At 37.3% G+C, this 22,604-nt stretch overlaps 2 protein-coding genes and 1 pseudogene across 5 annotated transcripts; 2 read left to right on the plus strand and 1 right to left on the minus strand.

Moving 5' to 3' along the window:
- The first annotated feature begins 2,074 nt into the window (after nucleotides 1-2,074).
- Nucleotides 2,075-6,215, plus strand: LOC111783219 (homeobox-leucine zipper protein HDG11). The gene is made up of 10 exons (XM_023664121.2): nucleotides 2,075-2,760; nucleotides 2,930-3,047; nucleotides 3,119-3,304; nucleotides 3,389-3,859; nucleotides 3,952-4,053; nucleotides 4,139-4,348; nucleotides 4,451-4,631; nucleotides 4,712-4,980; nucleotides 5,072-5,161; nucleotides 5,247-6,215. The coding sequence occupies exons 1-10, from the start codon at nucleotides 2,639-2,641 to the stop codon at nucleotides 5,625-5,627; spliced, it is 2,130 nt and encodes a 709-aa protein (XP_023519889.2). The 5' UTR covers nucleotides 2,075-2,638; the 3' UTR covers nucleotides 5,628-6,215.
- Nucleotides 6,216-9,652: 3,437 nt separating this feature from the next.
- LOC111783026 (uncharacterized) lies at nucleotides 9,653-10,950 on the plus strand (annotated as a pseudogene).
- Nucleotides 10,951-11,203: 253 nt separating this feature from the next.
- LOC111783024 (formin-like protein 20) lies at nucleotides 11,204-20,755 on the minus strand. Of its 4 annotated transcripts, none has more exons than XM_023663898.2 (17): nucleotides 20,127-20,752; nucleotides 18,285-18,988; nucleotides 17,992-18,213; nucleotides 16,532-17,916; nucleotides 16,247-16,376; nucleotides 16,056-16,127; nucleotides 15,709-15,807; nucleotides 15,522-15,563; nucleotides 14,518-14,598; nucleotides 14,347-14,397; nucleotides 14,176-14,257; nucleotides 14,008-14,102; nucleotides 13,030-13,101; nucleotides 12,830-12,946; nucleotides 12,676-12,744; nucleotides 12,527-12,593; nucleotides 11,204-11,723 (listed from the first exon to the last, which is right to left on the minus strand). In XM_023663898.2, the coding sequence occupies exons 1-17, from the start codon at nucleotides 20,197-20,199 to the stop codon at nucleotides 11,554-11,556; spliced, it is 3,531 nt and encodes a 1,176-aa protein (XP_023519666.2). In that variant the 5' UTR covers nucleotides 20,200-20,752; the 3' UTR covers nucleotides 11,204-11,553. The 4 variants fall into 4 exon arrangements, 3 of the variants coding, with proteins under 3 accessions (XP_023519666.2, XP_023519667.2, XP_086976765.1); XM_087120639.1 differs by lacking the exon at nucleotides 11,204-11,723 and adding an exon at nucleotides 11,730-12,162 and having other exon boundaries at nucleotides 12,525-12,593; nucleotides 20,127-20,753; XM_023663899.2 differs by lacking the exon at nucleotides 15,522-15,563 and having other exon boundaries at nucleotides 20,127-20,753.
- Nucleotides 20,756-22,604: the final 1,849 nt, after the last annotated feature.

The raw sequence follows: 22,604 nt of genomic DNA on the forward strand, positions 1-22,604 counted from the left end.
TATCCATTAATTGTATTGTACAAAAATAAATAAATAAATAAATCCTTTAATTGTAGTTGCAAGGTCTAATTATATTGAAGCATTAAAAAAATGGGTGTTAAATGAAAATAAATTGGTAGGCATCTCAATTTGGAAGAAGGTTATTGAGGAGAGGCAATTCCTTATCTTCATTCCTCTTACCCTCATTGCAAGGGAATTCAACTAAATCAACATTTATATTTATTTAATTATTCCTATAATTTTTTAAATATTTTTCATTTCCATATCAATATTAATTAATATGTTGTATTAATTACTCTACGCCATTGCACATTAAAGGAAACTACATTTAAATCCTCGCTAAAGATGCATAATCATATATTTTAATAACAAAAAAAAAAAAAAAAAATTGGTGTTCAAATGACGATAGAATCCAATCAATTTGGACTACCCAACTCAAATTATAAAAAGTTAATTTTTGATCGTTTATGGGTTAACATTTTTTTTGGTCGATTACTACCATATTTTTAAGTTTATTATGCAAATTAAGAAAAAAAGAACACCCCAACAACTCAACTCAAAATAAAAGGTTGGATTATGAACTCTTTTACTGCGAGTTTGATCCATTTCGAAGAATTAAGGGGTTGTTTCATTAAATAATTAATATTTTATTTTTTAATCTAGTTTTTATTATTATATAAAATCTTTAACTAATAAATCTTATTTATATATATAACCTATTTTTAATATTTTGATTTAATTATTGTTTGCTGTACTATTCTACCTGTAGTTCCCATTAATTACTTGATACCTAACTATTTATATGTTGACATATAATAAATACATAAATAAATAAATATTAATACATTTCAAAAGGCTAAGTAGATTTTTTTAATTGCATGGGTAAATTTCAACCTTTCAAATCAATTGAAATCATAATTATTTTTTAAAGTTTTTAAAAATACTTTTTAAATATTTTTTTAAAAATAGACCTAAAACATGAAAATAATTATAAAGATAAAGATGTCTGATAAAAAAAATTGAAATTACTCCGTACACCCATATACATTTTTTTTTCGTAATTCAATCATAAAAATTTAAAAGTTTATTCAAATTGTATTTTGATTACAAAGGGTCAATTTTGTTGATTAAAAAAAAAAAAAACCCGAAAATAATTTATTTATTTGCATGTGTCCAGCCAAAATATAATTACAAGTGGACGAGGAAGGGGACCAATCGAGTGCATCATGCACCACTCCAGTGGGACCAAATTGTTCTTTTATCATAAAGCGCGGGAACACAATTCCTTTAATGCTAATTAAATTTTTAATTTCCTTTTAAGCTTTTCTTTTCTAAGCTCAATTTTTTTTTTTTTTTTTTTTTTTTTATCTAAACCAGTTAAATTCTATTTAAATTGATAATTTACATCATTAAAAAAAGATTAATTAAAAAAAAATATGACGTTTGAATCAATATCTTATCTTATATATTGAAATTCTATACTCGCCTTTGGTCAAAGTCCCAATCTCTATTTCCTTTCTCTGGAAGAAAAAGTCTTAAACTCTATCCGGGTCTCTTAATTAGCCTATAAGCTTAGAGTAAAAGTACTAAAAAAAAAAAAAAAACTTTAATATATTTTTATATTTATATAAACACAAAATTTGTAATTTAATTGAATGAGAAATAAGAAAAAGTGAAAGAGGAAAGGGAAGAACACAACCGGCTGTAAGTTTTGTGACGCCATCCCCACGTGTTATAAATGTAGGGACCAAACCCAGATTGGTCCACTCCGCGCCACCAACAACAATATCTAATAACTTCCATCCATTCCCTAAATTTTTAATTTTTAATTTTTTTTTACTAATAATAATAATAATAATTAGATGGGATTTTATGATTGGGTTTGAGGAGAAAAAATGTTGAAAGTTGGGGAGTTTGATGGGGTAATTGGGTCCATCATGGACAGTTGAGAAAAAGGAGGATGGCCGCCGGAAAGTGTGAAATGATGGGCGGTTGACGGCGGAGGAGACAGGGGGGAGGGGGGGTGAGTGAGACATTAATACGAAGGGGGTTTCCATAATAATGGTGCGCACCTGGGGTGGGCGTCAATATATAATGCCATTCTATACCCTTCTTTGTTCCTTTCCCCATTCCCATTTTCTAAATTCAGAGCAAACTCCCCGGAAGTATGAGTTTCTTCCTCCCTCCCTCCAATGGGAATGGCAACCGGAATGGGACTGGGAATGGGAATGGGGATCCCTTTTACCTTACCTTACCTTCTTCTTCTTCTTCGTCTTCTTCTTCTTCTTCTTCTTCTTCTTCTTCTTCCCTTTCAGTTACGCTTTTTTGTTGGGTTCATTGAATTCGAGAGAGAGCGATTAGGGGGCGGAGGAATGGTGGCTAACGGATCATCATCATCATCATCATCACCAGCGCTCACTCCGCCTTCTACGTAGCACTTCTACCACTTTTCTCTTTAATTACGCCCCCAACATTTCATCCTGTTTTCCCTTTTCTTCATCTCCGCCGTAACCGTTTCACCATTTTCAGCATTTTCAGCATTTTCCTTCGTATTACACACTCAGTTTCACTCCATGCTGTTCTAATACTATTATATTCATTCTTTTCCCCCACCACACAACCATTAACCATACCCCCCATGGAGTTCGGGACTGGAGGCGGCGGCGGCTCCGGTTGGGATAACGATTCCTCCTCCGACCCACAACGCCGGAAGAAATGCTACCATCGTCACACTGCCAATCAGATTCAGAGGCTCGAGGCGTAAACCCCCTTTTCTTCCTCTCTTCTTCTTCTTCTTTCTTAGAACATAGACGTTGTGTTTGGTTGGGTGTTTGCTTGCTTTTGAATCGACTCTGAATTTCTCTACTGTTTGTTTGTTTGTTTGTTTTTTGTTTGTTTGTTTGTTTGTTTGTTTGTTGGGGGAATGAAGAATGTTCAAAGAATGCCCACACCCAGATGAGAAACAGAGATTACAGTTAAGCAGAGAGCTGGGATTGGCTCCTCGCCAAATCAAATTTTGGTTCCAGAATCGGAGGACCCAGATGAAGGTTTCTCCATTTTTTTCCCCCCTTTTCTCAACTCTGTTCATAAGATCCTTATAGGTTGAATAATTGTTCAGGCTCAACATGAAAGGGCAGACAATAGTGCACTTCGGGCAGAGAACGACAAGATTCGATGCGAGAACATAGCCATCAGAGAGGCCCTCAAGAATGTCATCTGCCCCTCCTGCGGTGGCCCTCCTCTTCAGGACCCTTACTTCGACGAACACAAACTACGAATCGAAAACGCCCATTTGAAGGAAGAGGTTTTTACCCTCTTCTTTTCTTTCTCCACCAGATTATCAAACAAGAACTGAATTGATGATGCGTACTATGTTCTTTTTTGGCAGCTTGATAGAGTATCTAGCATTGCGGCCAAGTTCATCGGGAGGCCAATCTCTCAGCTTCCACCCATTCACCCACCTCATTTTTCCTCATTAGAGCTATCCATGGCTAGTTTTCCCTCCCAAGAAATTGGCTGCCCTTCTCTTGATCTTGATTTACTTCCTGCAAGTTCTACAAGTGTTCCCACTTTGCCATACCACCACCCAATTCACCTCTCCGCCGTGGATAAGTCCCTCATGACTGAAATTGCCACAAATGCCATGGCAGAGTTGCTCAGGCTTTCCCAAACTAATGAGCCATTCTGGATCAAATCAACAAATGATGGACGCGACGTTCTCGACCTCGAAACCTATGAACAGGCTTTTGCAAGACCCAACTCTCCCTTCAAGAATCCCCATTTTCGCACCGAAGCAACTAGAGATTCAGGCGTCGTGATCATGAATAGTGAAGCATTGGTTGATATGTTTATGGACTCGGTATGGCTACGATACTCTCCCTCCCTCTTTGCACGTCGTCATATCTTAATCGTTACAACAATTGAATTGAAGTTACTGAATTGTGTGTGCAGAACAAATGGACAGAATTATTTCCCACAATTGTGTCGATTGCAAGAACAATCGAAGTTATATCGTCTGGATTGTTGGGAACTCAGAATGGCTCGTTGCAACTGGTATATAGCTAGCTAGATGAACTCTTCCAATCTCAATTTACTTTTCAGTTTCCTAATTTTTGAGTCCAAAGTGTTTGAATTGCAGATGTACCAAGAACTGCAGCTACTCTCCCCATTGGTTTCGACTCGTCATTTTTACATCCTCAGATTTTGTCAACAAATCGAGCACGGCACGTGGGCCGTGGTTGATGTTTCCTACAACATCCCCAGAGAAAATCAAATAGTTTCTCATTCTCAATGTCACCGCCTTCCCTCTGGCTGCTTGATCCAGGACATGCCTAACGGTTACTCCAAGGTTTTGCCACTTGTTTTGTGTTCTTCATTTATCTTTATAGTTCAAACTTCATACTTTATGATCCCAAGTTTCTTCTCATTGGACAATGCTCACCAAAAACAGGTTACTTGGATTGAGCATGTGGAGGTGGAAGATAGAGGCTCCTCTCATTGGCTTTGTAGAGATCTTATTCATAGTGGATTAGCCTTTGGTGCTGAACGTTGGCTTGCAACTCTTCAGCGGATGTCTGAAAGGCTTGCCTGTTTAATGATGACTGGTAGTTCCAGTCAGGATCTCGGCGGAGGTAACTTCAACGTGTTTACGATCAAGTAGTACTTAAAGTTTTTTGTTACTATGTCCTAAAGGATTGTTCTTCTCTCTCAGTAATTCCTTCATCAGAAGGGAAAAGAAGCATGATGAAACTAGCACAACGAATGGTGAACAATTTCTGTGCCAGTATCAGCTCATCTCATGGCCACCGTTGGACCACCCTTTCTGGGATGAATGAGGTTGGTGTTCGTGTCACGGTGCATAAAAGCATGGATCCTGGCCAGCCGAACGGCGTGGTTCTTAGTGCAGCTACAACCATATGGCTCTCAGTATCTCCTCAAACCATCTTTAACTTCTTTAAGAACGACAGAACCAGATCCCAGGTATTAAAATGTGAATCAAAATTTCAGAGTGGTCAAACACTCTATATGACAATGAGTTTATTAACTGTGAGCTGAATGGTGCTGCATGCAGTGGGATGTTCTGTCGGATGGCAACCCAGTCCAGGAGGTTGCTCATATAACCAACGGATCCCATCCAGGGAATGCCATATCTGTTCTCAGAGTGAGGCTTGTGTTGTTTTACTTATTTTTCCATGTCCGAAGCTTTACTTGGAAGGGTTTAGTTATATTGTTTTGTGTTTGAATAGGCTTTCAACACAAGTCAGAATAACATGTTGATACTCCAAGAGAGTTGCATAGATTCATCAGGGTCACTTGTTGTGTACTGCCCTGTGGATCTACCAGCCATGAATGTTGTAATGAGTGGGGAGGACCCATCAAGTATTCCCTTACTACCTTCAGGATTCACAATTCTACCCGACGGTCGACGGGACCAAGGAGAGGGCACATCGAGCAGCCTCGACGTGCACAGCAGGTCAGGTGGCTCACTGTTGACCGTGGCGTTTCAGATACTCGTAAGCAGCTTGCCATCAGGAAAGCTGAACTTAGAGTCAGTAACAACCGTTAATAACCTTATCAGCACCACCCTCCACCAGATCAAAACAGCCTTAAATTGTCATAGTTCCTGAGGAGAAGAAGAAGAGGAAGAGAGGGTTTATCAACAGTTAAACATGATGTCCTTTTTTGTTTGTTTTTTTTTTTTTTTTTTTTTTTTTTTTTTTTCTTTTGCTTTTTGGAGCTCTGCTACACACAACTGTTTGAGTCTTACATAACATTAATACATTGATGATGAGATGTGGGAGTGTTTGTGGTGTCCAAAATTGAATCTGGGCGTTAGTTGGGAGCTTTGAATGAGCTGAACCATTATTTACTGCTGCTGTTGCTGTTGCTGTTGCTGCCTGCCTCCTGCTGCTGCTGCTGCCAAAGCAAAGCTGCTGCCTTTCCACTCCCATTTTACACCCAATATTGTTGTTGTTGTGGTCATTAATTTGTTTAGCTTAGTGTAGTTCAGTTGTTGTTGGGGGGTTGAGGCTGATGAACACTTCATGTCATGTCATGTCCATTACTACAACTACCCTCACCATCTCCAGAGTCCACTGAGAGAGTCAAGAACGCACCATATCCCTTCATTCCACCTCTGAACCCGAAGCTCCAAACTTTGTATGGTTCGGGCATTGACTCACTCTCAAATATTTCTTTTGAATGGTTCGTTGTTTTACCGTCTGAATTCTAAACCTGTTTGTGGTTTATGTGTCGAAATCGTACTTATGCCTCATTATTAACTACTTAATGCTTATTCTCAATAATGTTATTATTAAATTAATTTAATGCCTTTAATTTCCCTCTTAGAAAACTCTGACACATTTCAGGATACAGAAAATTAAAAAAATTCAATAATTTATTATCCTTTGAGAGTGTGAGCAATAAGTTTCACTCAATAATTCATTTTCATTGCACAAAGAGATGCAAAGTTTTGTTATTACTCACTGCATTATTTCTGTGTTGTTTTACTAATTTAATGCATATTGTTTATTCATTATATTTGAGGATATCTAAAATAATGATAATAAATAAATGAGTTTAAAAAAATGAAGAAAATATTAAATAGATTACTTAATTGATATTAATTGCAACACAAAGTTAAGGAACCATTGGTAATTATTGAACCACTTTGCTTCACAGGAAGGAAAATCTTATTTATTTCTTATAATTTCTTGGGAGGGAAAGCCCAAAAATAAATTTCTATTTTTTTATATTAAAAAAAGCCCAAATTTATGTGTGTGTACTGCATACGTTATAAGGTGTAAATGAATCTCAAGCAATAATAATAACAATAATAACAACAATATAAATGCAAGTCATTTAATATTTAATTGTAATCAATGTTTAAGTTTGATCAAATTGGGACATATGATAAACTAAAAAGTACGTCCTTGCAATAAAATATAAAAATATAAAAATATTAACTAACCTTTAAATGGTCCAATTATGATTTTATTGTTATGGGTTGGATGGTAAGTTCTCGTGTATATAAGGCTAAAAAATTTATTTATTTTTGAATTTTAGTCTTAGTACAATCTCAAACTAGAATGATAGGAAACTCGAGAGAAGCTTTTCTCAGCTTGTCATTAACACTCCTTACTAATGGAACTCGTTTGAAAAAAAAAAAACTAAAAAGTTGGCCCAACCCATTTTTCTTTTGATTTGAAAGACGAGCATTGCGTTCCAAAATTTATCGGGACTTAATTTTTAATGAACATATGTATCAAAATTTGTATATTCCCCATAATAAAATATAAATATATTGAAGGTAACTCGGTTTTTTTCAATCGAAAAATGACAAAAAATCGCCCCAAAATATATATATGGCGACATATTTTTTGTTTTTGTTTGTATATAATATAGTTTTTTTTTTTTTTTTTTTTCAAAATGGTTTTATAGGTACAAATTTGATGAATTTCATAATTTAATTTGGCAAAAGTTAAAATTGAGTAAATTACAAATTAATAGCCATTTTTAATGAAGATTCATAGATCCTAACTAAGTTTAGGATAGATGACAAGCTTTTGTAGACCGACTTTATGGGTGACCTTATTTTTTTGCACTTCAACTCCCCAAGTTAATGACAAAATAATGACATCACTAACTCTTTCCTACAAATTTGCTATACTCTAGACCCTTTAAATTAATTACCCAATCTTGATCTTGTTTGGTATTTATTTAATCACATTATCACGTTCCATTTACCTTCATCTTTATTGGGAATCGATAGTCTCTTACCATGAATGGACTTTGTGAGATCCCACGTCGATTGAAGAGTGGAACAAAACATTCCTTATAAGGATGTGAAAACCTCTCCCTAACAGGCGCGTTTTAAAACCATGAAGTTAACAACGATACATGTAAAAGTGGATAATATCTATTAAAAAAAGAAAAAAAATTCCCTCATATTTATGACATCATATTTGGGTTAGATAGGAAAAAAATTAATTTTTCCATAAATAAATAAAGGAAGATATATGTGTATTATTATTATTATTACGAGAAGTTGAGGTAATTAGTAAAATAAATACGAATTATTAGCATATGTTAGTATTTTATAAGTGAAGCCACCTTTCATTATTTGAAGGATTAATAAATTGACAAGTATTTAGTATTTTAGTGGCTCAATCGTCTCTTTCCAATTATTTCTTCATTTTAATTCAACTTTAAATTATAACAACACCAAATAATAATAATAATAATAATAATAATAAATCATAACATATCTTAATCACATCTTTAATATTATTTTTCCTTGGTATTTGACATTATTAATTTAAGTGATATTTAACCTACTACTTAATTTATTATTATTTTTCGTTGGGTGTCATATTTAAAATAAAAAAATTATTGATGTATTAAATATAAAATTGATTCCTTTTTCAAATAACACATTAAACTTTCAATTTTAAATGAATTTTTAAAAACAGGTCAAAAATTTATTAGATATCAAATTAAAAATCAAGAAAAGTATTAAAAAAAAATATAATATAAATTTAAGTGCTTAATTTGAAATTTTGTACAAAGTATAATATATGAATTTTAGGAGATTTTCAATAACTTATTTGATACGAAATATTAATATATATTTATGTTTGGACATTAGAAAAAAGTCGTCTAATGTTTATATAATTAAAATCACTGTTTTTGTTTGTAGGTCACTAGTTACACCGACACTGTAATAATAATAATTATTATTATTATTTTGTGTTTGAGAAGCAAAAGGAAATTGAAATGAAATTGAAATGAAATTAAATAATGGTTGAAATTTGATTATTAGGTAAGCAAGTTGATGGAATTTATGATGATAATTTAGGGAAGTTTCAACTAATGAAAGCCCACCTCAAATGGTCTCTCTACCAACCTCATCATATGTATTCTTCTCCTTTCTCCTTTCTCCTTCCTAAATTCCAACCACAAAATACACAAAACTTCTACCCTAACTCAACTAGCTTCATCAATTCATATTTTATTAAAAAAACGTATGAATTCTAGTGAATAATCAACTGCGTTTTTTGATATCCCACCTCGGTTGGAGAGGAGAACGAATCATTCCTTATAAGCATGTGAAAATCTCTCCCTAACAGACACGCGTTTTACATAACAAGCCAAATCAGACAATATATAATAGTGGTAGACTTAGGCTGTTAAAATTTCTCAATAAAGCTTTATTTGTTGGACTATGACTAATCTATCACTGTTTTATAGTCCTACTCAAGTAGTTGATATGATGGAAGAGAATGCTAAAAGATTCATTCCCACATCGGATGAAGAAGGGAACGAAACATTCTTTATAAGGGTGTGGAAACCTCTCCCTAGTAGACGCATTTTAAAACTGTGAAGCTGACGGCGATACGTAACGGGCTAAAACAACTGTTTACATAGTGATTCTTTTGGTAGAGAAAACATGGCTTGAACTACTAGGTCTTTGCAAATTTTGTTCTTATTCAGTAGTTGAGCTATCCATTTAACCAAATTTTGAAAAGCATCATCAAAGGCTTAAACACCTAAACTTTCCAAACTCCTCTAATATATACACCTCAACATCCACGCAGGACGATACCCATTTCATGATTCACCTTTCTGAATACAGAAACCTCTAGCAATTGAAATGGGAAAGACAGGCACAGGCAGCATCATCAGAACATCAATCTTCTGTTTCCTGCAGAAATATCTGTACTTCACCTCTTCCTCAGCCTTGTTTTCCTTCCCTTTCTCAGTTGCCCTTCTTCTCTCACAAACCTTTGCCTTTACTTCTTCCATTTATTTCCTTCCAAACATACACTATCGCTTGAGGCTTCTTTTTGATGCTGCAGGCTTCCCTCCTTCCCTTGAATTCTTCTCCATTTTCACTCTCAAGCTTTCCCAAGCCATATTTTCTTCCATCTTCACTCTTCCTTTCACTCTCACCTTCCTTCTTATTGCAAAAGCCTCAGTGATTCAAGCTCTAAAGGAGACCAAACCAACAGCCCACCCCTCCTTTTCCTCTGTCAGAACCCTTTACAGCCCACTTCTTCTCACCCATATTTGCAGCTCACTCCTCATACTCTCAGCAAATGCAACAATCTTTTCAATTCTTTGCTTTGTTTTCAGTTTCCTTGATGGGTTTGGCTTGTCTTCTTCCACCAGCTTTGTCTTCCTCTCAGCCGCTGGAGCTGTCCTGTATTCCATTGTTCTGGCAAACACTTGGGTTATCAGTAACTTAGCATTGGTTTTGTCAGGCATGGAAAGGCTTGGTGGTTATCTACCAATACTCAAAGCTTGTGTTTTGATTAGAGGGAAAACTTCCACGGCATTGCTTTTGGCTCTTCCTGCAAATTTAGCCATGGCTGCTATTGAAGCCTTGTTCCAGTACCGTGTAGTAAGAGCTTATAATGGTGTTGGAAGGCTAAACCTTTCCATGCTGTCAGAAGGGATTGTTGTTGCATATCTGTACTCCATTTTTGTTGTCCTTGACACGACGATTAGTTGTCTGTTCTTCAAGAGTTGTAAGACGGTTTACTGGGTGGATCTGGAAGGAAGACAGGCTCTTCAAATACACTCTGGAGAGGTAGACAATGTTGGTTACATGGATTCATAGGTTCTACAGGAACAGAACCTGCATTCAACAACTTGTGGATCATCCATCCATCAGGACAATCTGCAGGAAAAATGTATATAGAACTCAGTTAAAGAACCATAAGAAGAACCCCAGGAAATCATTCAATAAGAAACTATACAGATTAGCATCCACAGTAGAATCAAAGATCCAGGAGAAGAAAGCATGTGAAAATTTGAAATTGTTCTTTTAGTTCTTTCTTTTCGGTGTTCGAATTGTAGATAACCGACCGTTACATTGTGGTAGAATATACAGACCTCCAGTTATCAGTAGCTTGATTGAAAAAATAAAACTCAACAGTTTGCAGTCTAGTTTAGCAGCCTTAAAAAGCCTGCTTCAAATCTTCAAATACTTCTTTTGAACATCTATGATTCTTCCTTCGAATACGAATGTTTTCGATTTGATCATTATGTGGAAAAAGCAACGCTTGTTGCAAGCAAAAGTTGACGAACCCAGATGGAAAATGCATACAAAACAAAGCCTTGATCTGGTACAGACATTCGCTCGACACAAGAATTGAGCTCCGAGCGTAGATGGAAGCTATGGCTAAAATTGACTGGTGGGTTGAAAATGTTGTAAATGATTTAATGGTTCTTATTTATAGAGCTATACAACATCGTTAAGGATAGAAATTCAGAAACTTATGTTACAGAATTGGTAAAGTCAAGAAATATGAAGAGGGAGAGAGCTTTGTACAGATAGTTATGGCTGGTGGATGTAAGATCCCTACGGCTGAGAGTCTGGCTGGTTCATAGACGCTGGCTCAGTTGTGAAGCTATTCAAATTCTCAACTTGAATGCCTCATCCAACAAAACTAATGCAGAGGGTCTGCTCCAGTTTTACTTCAAGATTATGAAGATTGAAGCAAATTGTGTTGGTTTGGAGGAAATTCAGAGTCATAATTGAATTGTCCATTAGTGTTGGCAAACCTTCTGGGAGGCTAAAGTTTCTACCACCTCCAAACTCAGTTTTGTATCGATCTTGTTAGATTTTCTCAGCTTTCTCATCTCCATTTCTAACTGCTTGCTATTCTCTTCATGTGCTTTCAGAAAGGATTTTGTAAAATGGAACAGAGTTCCTGTAACTGCGTTGAATTGAACACATGGGGAATCAATTTGAGATTAGTAAACTAGGTTACAGGAGGAATGATGGAACTGCATTACATCCTTCCATATTACAAATCCCTTCCACAATCTGAGTTAATGCTCGAAAAGAACGCCATGCAAAAAGCTTATTGCTATATATTATCCGTTTTGACCCGTTACGTATTGTCATCAGCCTCACGGCTTTTAAAACACGTCTGCTAGGGAGAGGTTTCCACACCCTTATAAGGAATGCTTCGTTCCCCTCCCCAACCGATATGGGATCTCACAATCTACCCCCTTTGGGGGCCCAGCGTCCTCATTGGCACATCGTCTGGTGTCTGGCTATGATACCATTTGTAACAGCTCAAGCCCACTGCTAATAGATATTGTCCGTTTTGGCTCGTTACGTATCGCCATCAGCCTCACGGTTCTAAGACGACCCGTTACATATCGCCGTCAGTCTCACAGTTTAAAACACGTCTACTATAGAGAAGGTCTAGCCCTACTCCGACCAGTGTCTCGCACCATCTGGTGACTGGCTCTGATACCATTTGTAATAGCTCAAGCCCACCACTAGCAGATATTGTCCATTTTGACCCGTTACATATCGTTGTCAGTCTCATGGTTTTATAACACGTCTACTAGGGAGAGGTTTCACACCCTTATAAGGAATGTTTTATTCCCCTCTCCCACCGATATGGGATCTCATATCACTCATGAAAAAAACTTACTGAACTGAATGGCAGCCCTTACAGTTATGACACCGCAACAATGAACAAAAGAAAAGTCGAGATTAACTAACCTTGTTCAAATGGACAACGGGAAGGATCCTCGCCAAAATATAGAGCAAGTGCATCAGCATTTCTACCCTGCAACCATGCAGTGGTCTCCTTTATTTCTCAATAACTTCAAACTTTATTCCAACATAAAAGATCTAGTTTAGAAGATTACCACCACCGAGTAAAGAACGGTCACAGATTCGACCTCCATCTCGGCAAGACTAACAAATCCTTTCAATATCTAAAAATACAACATAGTAAATTTAATCCACTGAAAAGTGTCCACAATGAGTATGGGGGGTGGGGAAGGAAGAAAGAAGTGGCACCTTACGAAAAGTTTGAGATATGGGGCCATCACTTTCAGAAGCAACTAGTTCCTGCTTCACCTTTTCCAATCCTTTTGTTATTGCTTGCATTTCTTCTGCCAAAGATTTCAATTGTATCTGCATAGGAAGCAAGGCTCCAAGTCAAATAAGTTCTTTTTTGGATCATATTGATTGAATTCAATGCCATGAAATATGTAGACCTTAGACGTAGCTTCCAAGCTACCAAGGTCCAGATGAAATTCAAGAAGTGATGGTGACTTCGAAGCAACGACCTGAACCACATGCATAAACCAAATTTGTGATCAACCTGCCACACTCGAGAGACGTTGTGGGGAACATAAACAGATCAAACTTCAAGTCACAACCTATCCCTCTTTTTCTAGTAAAAACCAAAAGTGAAATTCCATAAACCCCATCTTTCGCTTTTAGAAAGATTCCAGAACATTCTTTCCGTCAATCCGGGAATTTTGAAGTAAATCAGACCAGGTGAATCTACATCAACCGATAAAGTAACAACAGGAACACCTTTAAAGTTTTTTGCCCCATATCCTATGGACTTAATAGTTAGACTCATGGTGTGAGATCCCGTTGGACAAGGGAATGAAACATTTCTTATAAAGGTGTGAAAACCTCTCTATAACAGAAGTATTTTAAAACCTTGAGGGTAAACCCTGAAATAAAAAGCACAGAGAAGATGTGGGCTTGGGTTGCTACAAATGGTATCAAAGTCAGTCAATGGACGGTGCGAGACACTGATCGGAGTAGGGCTAGACTCTCTCCATAATAGATGCGTTTTAAAACCGTGAGGCTGACCGTGATATGTAACGGGTCAAAGCGGACGATATCTGCTAGCGGTGGGCTTGGGCTTGGGCTGTTACAAATGGTATCAAAGCCAGACACCGGCGGTGTGCCAGTGAGGATGTTGGGCCCCAAGGGGGTGGATTGTGAGATCCCACATCGGTTGGAGAGGGGAACGAAACATTTCTTATAAAGGCGTGAAAACCTCTCCCTAGTAAACGCGTTTTAAAATCTTGAGGGGAAGCCTAGAAGAAGAAACTTTCAATTTACACACACATTTATTCAATAAGATTATAACTTAATTAACAAGCAACATTTATTCTCCCACCAAATTAGAAAATCAAAAGTTATCAATAAGACAGACAACACTAGAATAGTACCTTACACAGATAATGCATGAGAGTCAACTTATTGTTAGAAGCACGTGTATCAGTGAGTTTTGAGAGACTATCCAACCTGAACCCAATTGCAGAACCTGCATCGTATAAATGGTATTGAGCCAGAATTTCATGTTCAGAATTTCATGTCCATGGTATAAAGTTTGTTACCCCTAGCAGTTCCTTGGTTTAGCATATTTCCCAGGCAAAGAATTCTTTTCAATATCTCCTTCAATTTGCAAGAACTCCTCACCTATTAAAACAGTGATGTAAATTAACGGGCTCAGAGTTTACACATATCAAATGACTGGAGAAAGGTATTCATTAACACTATCAATAGACCTCTTGACAGAAAGAGTTTACAGTGTTTAGGCTTTTTTTGAACTCTGCTATCTGCAAAGGAGGTCAAGAATAAGTATATAGAGTAAAAGAGTACGCTTACACCAAAGAAATTCTTATATATTTCAAAACTAAAAATAGGATAAAAATGAAGAGTTGCAAATACCACAAAACCTGTGAGCTGAAGTGAATCTTGAAAGAAAATACTCTTAGCTTCGACTCCACACGAGGAACTTGCATCATCTCTAGAAAGTACTGATGTGTGGACAAATGAAAAGAAGAAAAGAAAACATGTAATTGCATTGTCTCCAAAAACTGCTGATGGTTTATATATAAAAGATTAAGAAAACAGAAACATCTGTTCAAAACGGCATTCATGTCACATGCAAAAAATCAAACAACTCATTTAATAAAAAACTAGCAGTAAACCAAAAGATGTCTTTTTTAAGTTGGGTCCTAAAGCTGGTGGCAAAGATGAAGCCTATTTTGACCAAGATTGTAACAGTCCAAGCCCACCGCTAGCAAATATTTTCTGCTTTGGCCTGTGACGTATCGTCGTTAGCCTCACGGTTTTAAAACGTGTCTACTTGGGAGAGGTTTCCATACCCTTGTAAGGAATGCTTCGTTCCCCTCTCTAACTGATGTGGGATTTCACAATCCACTCCCCTTGGGGGCCCAGTGTCCTCGTTGGCACACCGCTCGGGCTTTGATACCATTTGTAACAGCCCAAGCCCATCGCTTGTAGATATTGTCCGTTTCGGCCCCTTACGTATCACCGTCAGCCTCATAGTTTTAAAACACGTCTACTAGGGAGAGGTTTCCACATCCTTATAAGGAATGCTTCATTCCTCTCTACAACCGATGTGGGATCCACAAAGATACACCACGAACTTTGAATGGAAGCAAAGTCCCAGCCTTTTCCTAAGATAGAAATTGTATCTCTGTTTCAGAAGTTGTACTACATTGACATGAATTATTGCGTTATGTACAAATAACTCAATTTTGACCTTAGCATGATAGCTCTAACAGATGCTTGTATTCTGTATCAAGCTAGCATCACATCAGGGAGGGAATGATGGCTTATCCCATGGGTTGAATTTACAAGGCTACAAGTATAAAGCAATTAAATGCTACACTGCAGAAACAAAAGCTATGACCTGTTCAACAGAGCAAGTTACCTGTTCGCACTTGCCAAGTTTATCCATGTCACCAGAGTATCCCTTACGAATTTAAGCACAAACAAACCTTCAGTTAATTGATCATAAGTAAAGAGCCTCGTTTGACATACATGTAAAAAGAGCAGGATATCATTTCATGGTAAAATTAATAAAGGATAATCCAATATTATAGCACAAGATATTTCACCTTGAGAAGCTCCATCTCTTCTTTGGTGGGACAAAATTTGATAAGATTTTCGACTTGATCTACATCTAATACTGACTCATCCATGGAGAGCACTGCTGCCTACATTACATGATGAATTGACGATTATAGTAAGAAAAGTAAAATCAGCTCCATCATGATAATCTTCTAGCTCTAAAACAAAGCTTACTCACGTGAGAAAATTTTCAGTAATAATTGGAAATAAGAATGCAATACGTGAACAAGCACAAAGAAAGCCTAAATTTATAGTGCTGGCATGTTGATGAGGGAAAAATCAGTCTGCACCGAAGTAGAAATATCTTATGCAAGTACAACTTTTCTTGGCTTACCATCATGTCAGACAGTGGCATCCGAACTTTTGTTAGCATGATTTCAGTGTTATTTGCCCTCCTAAGATCAATCTGCAATTAAACATTCTCCCTAATTAGTTGCACCAACAGTAAGGAACATGATCGCATAAATATATATCACAAAGGAGGGAAAAGCTTGTTTCTAGGGAGTAATATTGAAGTTTAAATACCAAGTGAATTTTGTTCAATTTTGATCCAACTGACTTTCTTCGTCCTCCGGATTTACCTCCTGAATCAGCAATTTTAGGGACAGTCACAGAGAAAAGCGTCTCCAGCTCAGATACATCAAATTCTGGTGCACTAGGAAGAATATAGAAACTTGATTATTACAAAGGATACCAAATGCTACAGTCTAAAGGAACATACTGCACCAAGGCTAAACTACATTATTCGAGTGTGTAAATATCACAATCAAATGAAAAGGCAGCTTAAATTCTTAGGAGAAGTTGTATTACCTTTCAGAATCTCCACATCTTTGCAATTCTTCCCATAAGCTCCCTTTTGGTACCCGAGTTACCTTGCTCCAATGCAGAGGTTTCAATGATGATCGTTGAGGCACTTTAGCAGCCACCCCCGTGCTCCGCGAGAACCCACGTCCCCTCATTACTATAGATGGTGTTTTCACATCAGTTGAAGAACTTACTCCTTTAGCTCCTAGGTGTGGAGACATACCTCCTGGAGATCTGGAAGAAGGAACCAGTGGAAGAGGACCAGTAGTAGGTTGAGGAGGTGATGGTGCTTCACAAATTGGAGATGGCAGGGAAGATGATACAACACATGTTGTTGGAGATGTTAAAGCCTGTCGCCCTTGGGTTAAATGTGCAGAAGCTGTCCTCTGAATTGGAGGAGGTGGGGGAGGGGGTGGTGGCAGAGCTCTAGCATTTGTTAGGCGTGGAGAAAGCAGAGCTCCATGTGAAGCCGGTGGCCGTATGGGAGATAATTGTGGTAGAGCTCTAGGTATGGGAGGTGGAGGTGGAGGTGGTGGAGCACTATGCTTAGGTGTATTTCCACACACTAATGATGAACTTTTAGGTGATAAGTGATTGGAAGGTGGAGGAGGTGGTGGTGGTGGTGGTGGAGGAGGAGATCTTGCATTTATGTGAAAATATGAAGAGGGTGACAAAGAAACTTTAAGAGATGATACATGCAAGAAAGATGTGTTAGCCTGAAGAGCTGGTGGAAGAGTATTTGGTTTTGCCTGTTTTACAAGAAAGTCCCCTTTTTCAGGCTGTTTGGGCTTCTGTTTAAGCCTCCACGCATCGGCTTCCATCTTTTTTGAAGGAAGCTTTAACTCAACGTGTGGATTAGCAGTATCTTCTCCATACCCTTTATGCTCCACCCCTTCCAACATGTCATAAGCATCGTCTATCAGTTCCTTGATCCCTGTACGTCTCAGTACATTACCAGAAAATAGTAAAGGATTTGGCTTGTTATCTCCATAATTCACAACAATGTCCTTCACGGCATGAAGACCAGAGTCCATTTTTTCATCTGTTTTGAAAGTCACATCATCAACAGTGATGTCCTTCACTGCTTCAACGTTACAATCCATCTTCTTGTCAAAGTCATGACTCCCTCCAAATGATTTACAGCGTTGGAATGTAGGAGGTTCTGCATCTTCCTTCAACACTGCTTGATTGTCTATAGCATCCGTTTCATTCGCATGTACCATTTGAACATCATAATCCCTCATTACTTCCTGCACGTCAACAAAGTTGCTAAATATTTCTTCCACTTCAAAAAACTCCTCAGTCGAATTGCTTTTGATTTCGATTTTGTCATCACTTTTTGCTGCTGAGGTGAGGTTTGGCACAATATGTTCAGCATTCAGAAAATGTACCTGACATATGAGTATTCCTTCAATTTTGAAGGCTTCAAAGGAAAAACTATGAACAGAAAAGAAACAACAGCCTACCTCTACTCTAAAATTGTTAGGAAACTGCTCCTTGGCATCCCATAAAACATCAACCTCATCACGATTGAGCTTCAAACTGTTTGAATGCACAAACGCTGTGTGAAACATAACTCTAAACATCACTTCCTCGTGTATTAGATCTCCATCTAAATGGATGCATTCAAGAACAACATCGCCTTGAACATGACAACGAACATCCATTTTTACAACTCTGCTTGCTGCCTGCAATGGAAGAGTGCACTCAAATATTTGCCAAATTCTTGTCATTGCAAATTTCATGATTTAGATTTTACCTGTAGATACTGGAGACCATTTCTTTCCATCTTTGCACTGGAAAAAAAAAGTTTAGGATTTCTGTTTCCTGGTGTTAAAGGGTCCGGACCGTAAATGCGTATGATAGGCCGACACCCTTTTCCTCCATCAAGCACAGGAAGCTCTCGAAGTATCAGACAGTCTAAAATTAGAGGTGTATCAGGTATAGGCCAATAAGAACCTAGATTTCTCCTAGAAATATAGTGAAGGTATCTCATTTGAGAAGGCTGTGAGTTTACTGGAGAAAGGACATGGAGAAGTTCTGTAGGAGCTTGCCTGTAGACCATTTCAAGGGTCTTCTGCTCCCCCTCATATTGTTTACGGTACAATAAGAGAGCTGAAAGCATGAAAGCAAGGATTGGCCATCCTCCAGGTTCACAGTTCATCAACAATACATTTTTTTGTCTCTCCAATGAAAACCAGCTTTCACTCGACCGAATGAAGTGGTGGATCATCTCCAATGACAGTAGAGGACACCCTTCATATTGCAGAGAATATTCCATCACTGTCATACCATATTGAGACAGTATGTCCCAAGTTTTAGTTTTCCTCTTTCGTTCACTAAAGTTAAACACCATGAAAGATGCATCAGGAAAGTGGTCTTGCAGCTTTGGTATAATGCTACCCAAATATGCTTTGTACTCATCCTCTTCCAAGACGTCGGTAGAGAAGCAACAATCAAACACTGAAGAAAAAAAATTTGATAACTTTTTCTTCACTAGTAGTAACATGGGGTTTTTTTTTTTTTAATAAAAAGAATGTCTTACAACAAAAAGTTCATGCACTACAAAAGATTTTTATATATTTAAAAGAAACTTTAGATGAACAGAACCAGGCTACAAAGCAACAATTAACTACTTCAGCTTGCTTATTGTAGATCTTGCCCCATTACCATAGAACCCATTCAGTAAGGGGCGTTAAAGATACCAGCTACTCAGTCTACTTGGCGATAGAAAAATCTTCTACCCCACCCTACCCCAAAATGGGAAAGAAAGATCATGGTCAAATTGTGAGATCCCACATCGGTTGGAGAGGGGAACGAAGTCTTTATGAGGGTGTGGAAACCTCTCTCTAGCGAACGCGTTTTAAAAACCTTGAGGGAAGCCCAAAACGGAAAGCTTAAAGAGGATAATATCTGCTAGCGATGGGCTTGAGTTGTTACAAATGGTATCAGAACCTGACATCGAGCAGTATGCTAGTGAGGCCGCTGAGAAGGGGGTGACACCGTGCGGTGTGCCAGCGAGGACGTTGGGCCTTGAAGGGGGTTGATTGTGAAATCCCACGTCGATTGGAGATAGAAAGAGTACGATCAAGGACACTAGGCCCCAAAGGGGTGGATTGTGAGATTCCAATCGATTGAAGGGGGGAACGAGTGCCAACGAGGACGCTAGGTCTCAAAGAGGGGTGAATTGTGAGATTCCACATCGATTGGAGAGGGAAACGAGTGCCAACGAGGACGCGGACCCCAAAGAGGTGGATTGTGAGATCTCATATCGGTTGGAGAGGGAAACGAATCATTTATAAGTTCATAAGGTGTGTAAACTTGACGCATTTTTTTTTAAAACCTTGAGAGAAGGCGGAAAGGGAAATCCCATTACACAGCAATAGTGAGCGTGTACATAGAAATGGAGAAGAGAAAACCTGTTAGGACTATGAGTATGTCAGACCACTCTAACCATACTCAAACGTGCACCAAAGTAAAGAACAGAGCTCAATTAAACAAACTTTATGACACAATGCAAGCAAGAAGTAACAAAGACAACATTTCATCATTCGCAGTCGCTCTTACAGAGAACAATAAAGAATTTGAAAGGAGATCATACCGTACACTCTCTCCGCAATCTCGAGAAGCCGATCAGGAGGCTTCCGGTAGAATAATTTTCTAAACAGCGCCATCAGATGGCGCTGTTCCTCCCCCAGTCCGGTCCAAATCTACGTCACCAGAAAAACAGGGGAAATACACCAACAAACAGCAACCCTAGTACAAGCAGAAACCGAAGAAAATAAAAGAAACCCAACACCCAAAATGTCAAAATTGAATCGAAAATGCACCAAATACCAAAGAAGAATCGAAAGAAAAAAAAAAAAAAAAAAAGCAAGAAACAGAGTACGGAGCCTTATTTGACAAAAAAACTCAGCAAATGCGAGGAAACCAGAGCGGAAAACATCTTGAGATAAACAAATAGCTCAAAGGTACTCAACAGAGAATGAAAATGGAGAATGAACACAAAATCATGAGAAAATCATAGACGAAAGAGCACAGAGAGAATGTAGGAGCAGAGAATTCGACGAAAGGATAAACTAACAAAGTGAAAGAGAAATGGGTTAAAGAAAAAGAGAAATGTGAAGAAAATAGAAGAAAGCTTCAGAACAGAGAGAGAAGGAAGAGAAGTGGAGCTGGAAAAAGGAGAGCAGAGAAAGCAGAGCTTTATATGGGGTCTGCTCTTCTCCACTTGACTTTCCTGCGAGAGAGAGAGAGAGAGAGAGAGAGAGAGAGATACTCCGTTCTGCTACGTGGCGTACACGTGGCACCTGGTTTTCATTTTAATTAACGACTTCCTTTTAATAATTTAAATTTATATATTTTTATCCTAATCAATAATATGTCATCCCATTAAATAGTATTTTACTTAATAATTTCAGTTTTAAAATTACAAGTCAAGTAGTTGATAATTAAGTTAATAGAATAAAATAAAAATGAAAGATTTTCATTCCTTTTTGTAAAATATAAAATATAAAAGAAAGTTAATGCATAGATCTTACCTTTAAAAACGTGGGGCTGAATAAATAAAAATCATATTCTAATGTAATCTTTATTATAAAGTATTAGTAAAATATTAATATGACTTGGAAACTTTTAAAGACCGATTTCTACCTCACGTGTAGTGCACGTGAATCATACATCATAAGATTAGTGGATAAGTTTGGAATAATTCCAAAATCATTTTTCTTTTCATAATTAATATAAAGACCTCATTTACATTTTTATGATAAATTCAATTTCAGTCGTATTTTTTAACCATTATATTATTATTAAATTGAATATAAAAAATATTATTTTAAAATAAAAAATAAGATTTTAATTAACAAATTTAAAGAAATAGTTGAAAGGTAGATTCTTAAAATTATAAATTTAGTCCCTAAACTTTGAGATTAACGTATAGTTTAGTGAATAAAGATTGATGATTCGATTTTTACCTCCACAATTATTTACGTAGAGACGAACAATTATATTCTTAATTCACACGATAAGATGTATATAAGTTTTTGAAGCAGACCCACCTCCATGGATGAACATGATTGGTGCCAAAAAGAAATGGACAAACAATAAAAGTAATTTTGTGCTTTGAGTATTGAATCAGGCTTTCTCACTTTTGGGCTCAGCATGCTTTCGCATTTCTTTCTTTCTTCTTCTTTCTTTGTTGCGAGATTTCAAGCATTTTTTATAAGAGTGTTAAAATTTCTCCCTAACATACGAGTTTTTAAAACTTTGAGAAAAATGTCGAAAAAGTAAATTAAAAAAGAACCGTATCTAAATTTGAGCCGTTACATTGGTTCTAGTCAAATTTGGTAAGCTATCATGGATTCACGTCATTGAGAAAGGAATTGTAGCTTGTAATAAGGATGTATGCTAGTTACCAAAGGAGATGAGTACAAAGGAAGAGGCAAATCATGTGTGGCTTAAGCTTTGCTTGGCCTTTTAACATCTTTTCTACATTATCAATTCAATTATGGAGCCCGCAATTTCATGCCCCAATCTTCACCCAAATGGTTCGACTTTGTACATTCTGAATGTCATCTCCCTTCTGTCCTTGACTTCCAATAAAGACAACACGATTATGATTTGATTTACGATCTGATTTTTGTTCGACTTCTTTTCTGTGTGTATATTAGGTGTCTTAACTCCTTATCTATTTGAATGGTTCTATGAAGACAGTGATTTGTTAACAAAATTGTCGGACAGAGCTAGTAGTTATTGTCCTCTATGGACTTTCTCTTCAAGTCCTTCCCCGTGTCTACTAAGGAGAGATTTCCACATCCTTATAAGAAATGTTTCGTTCTCCTCTCCAACCGATGTGGAATCTCACAATCCACCTCCCTTGGGAGTCCAACGTCCTCACTAGCATACTATCCAATGTCTAGCTCTATACCATTTATAACACCCTAAGTTCACCGTTAGCAAATATTATTCTCTTTGGATTTTCTCTTCAAGGGCTTCCCTTCTACTAGGAAGAAGTTTTTACACCCTTATAAGGGATGCTTGTTCTCCTCTCCAAACTACGTGGGATCTCACACTTTTC

Source organism: Cucurbita pepo, chromosome 20 (genome assembly GCF_057944985.1).
Source record: "Cucurbita pepo subsp. pepo isolate OVF chromosome 20, ASM5794498v1, whole genome shotgun sequence".
Classification (NCBI taxonomy): Eukaryota; Viridiplantae; Streptophyta; class Magnoliopsida; order Cucurbitales; family Cucurbitaceae; genus Cucurbita; species Cucurbita pepo.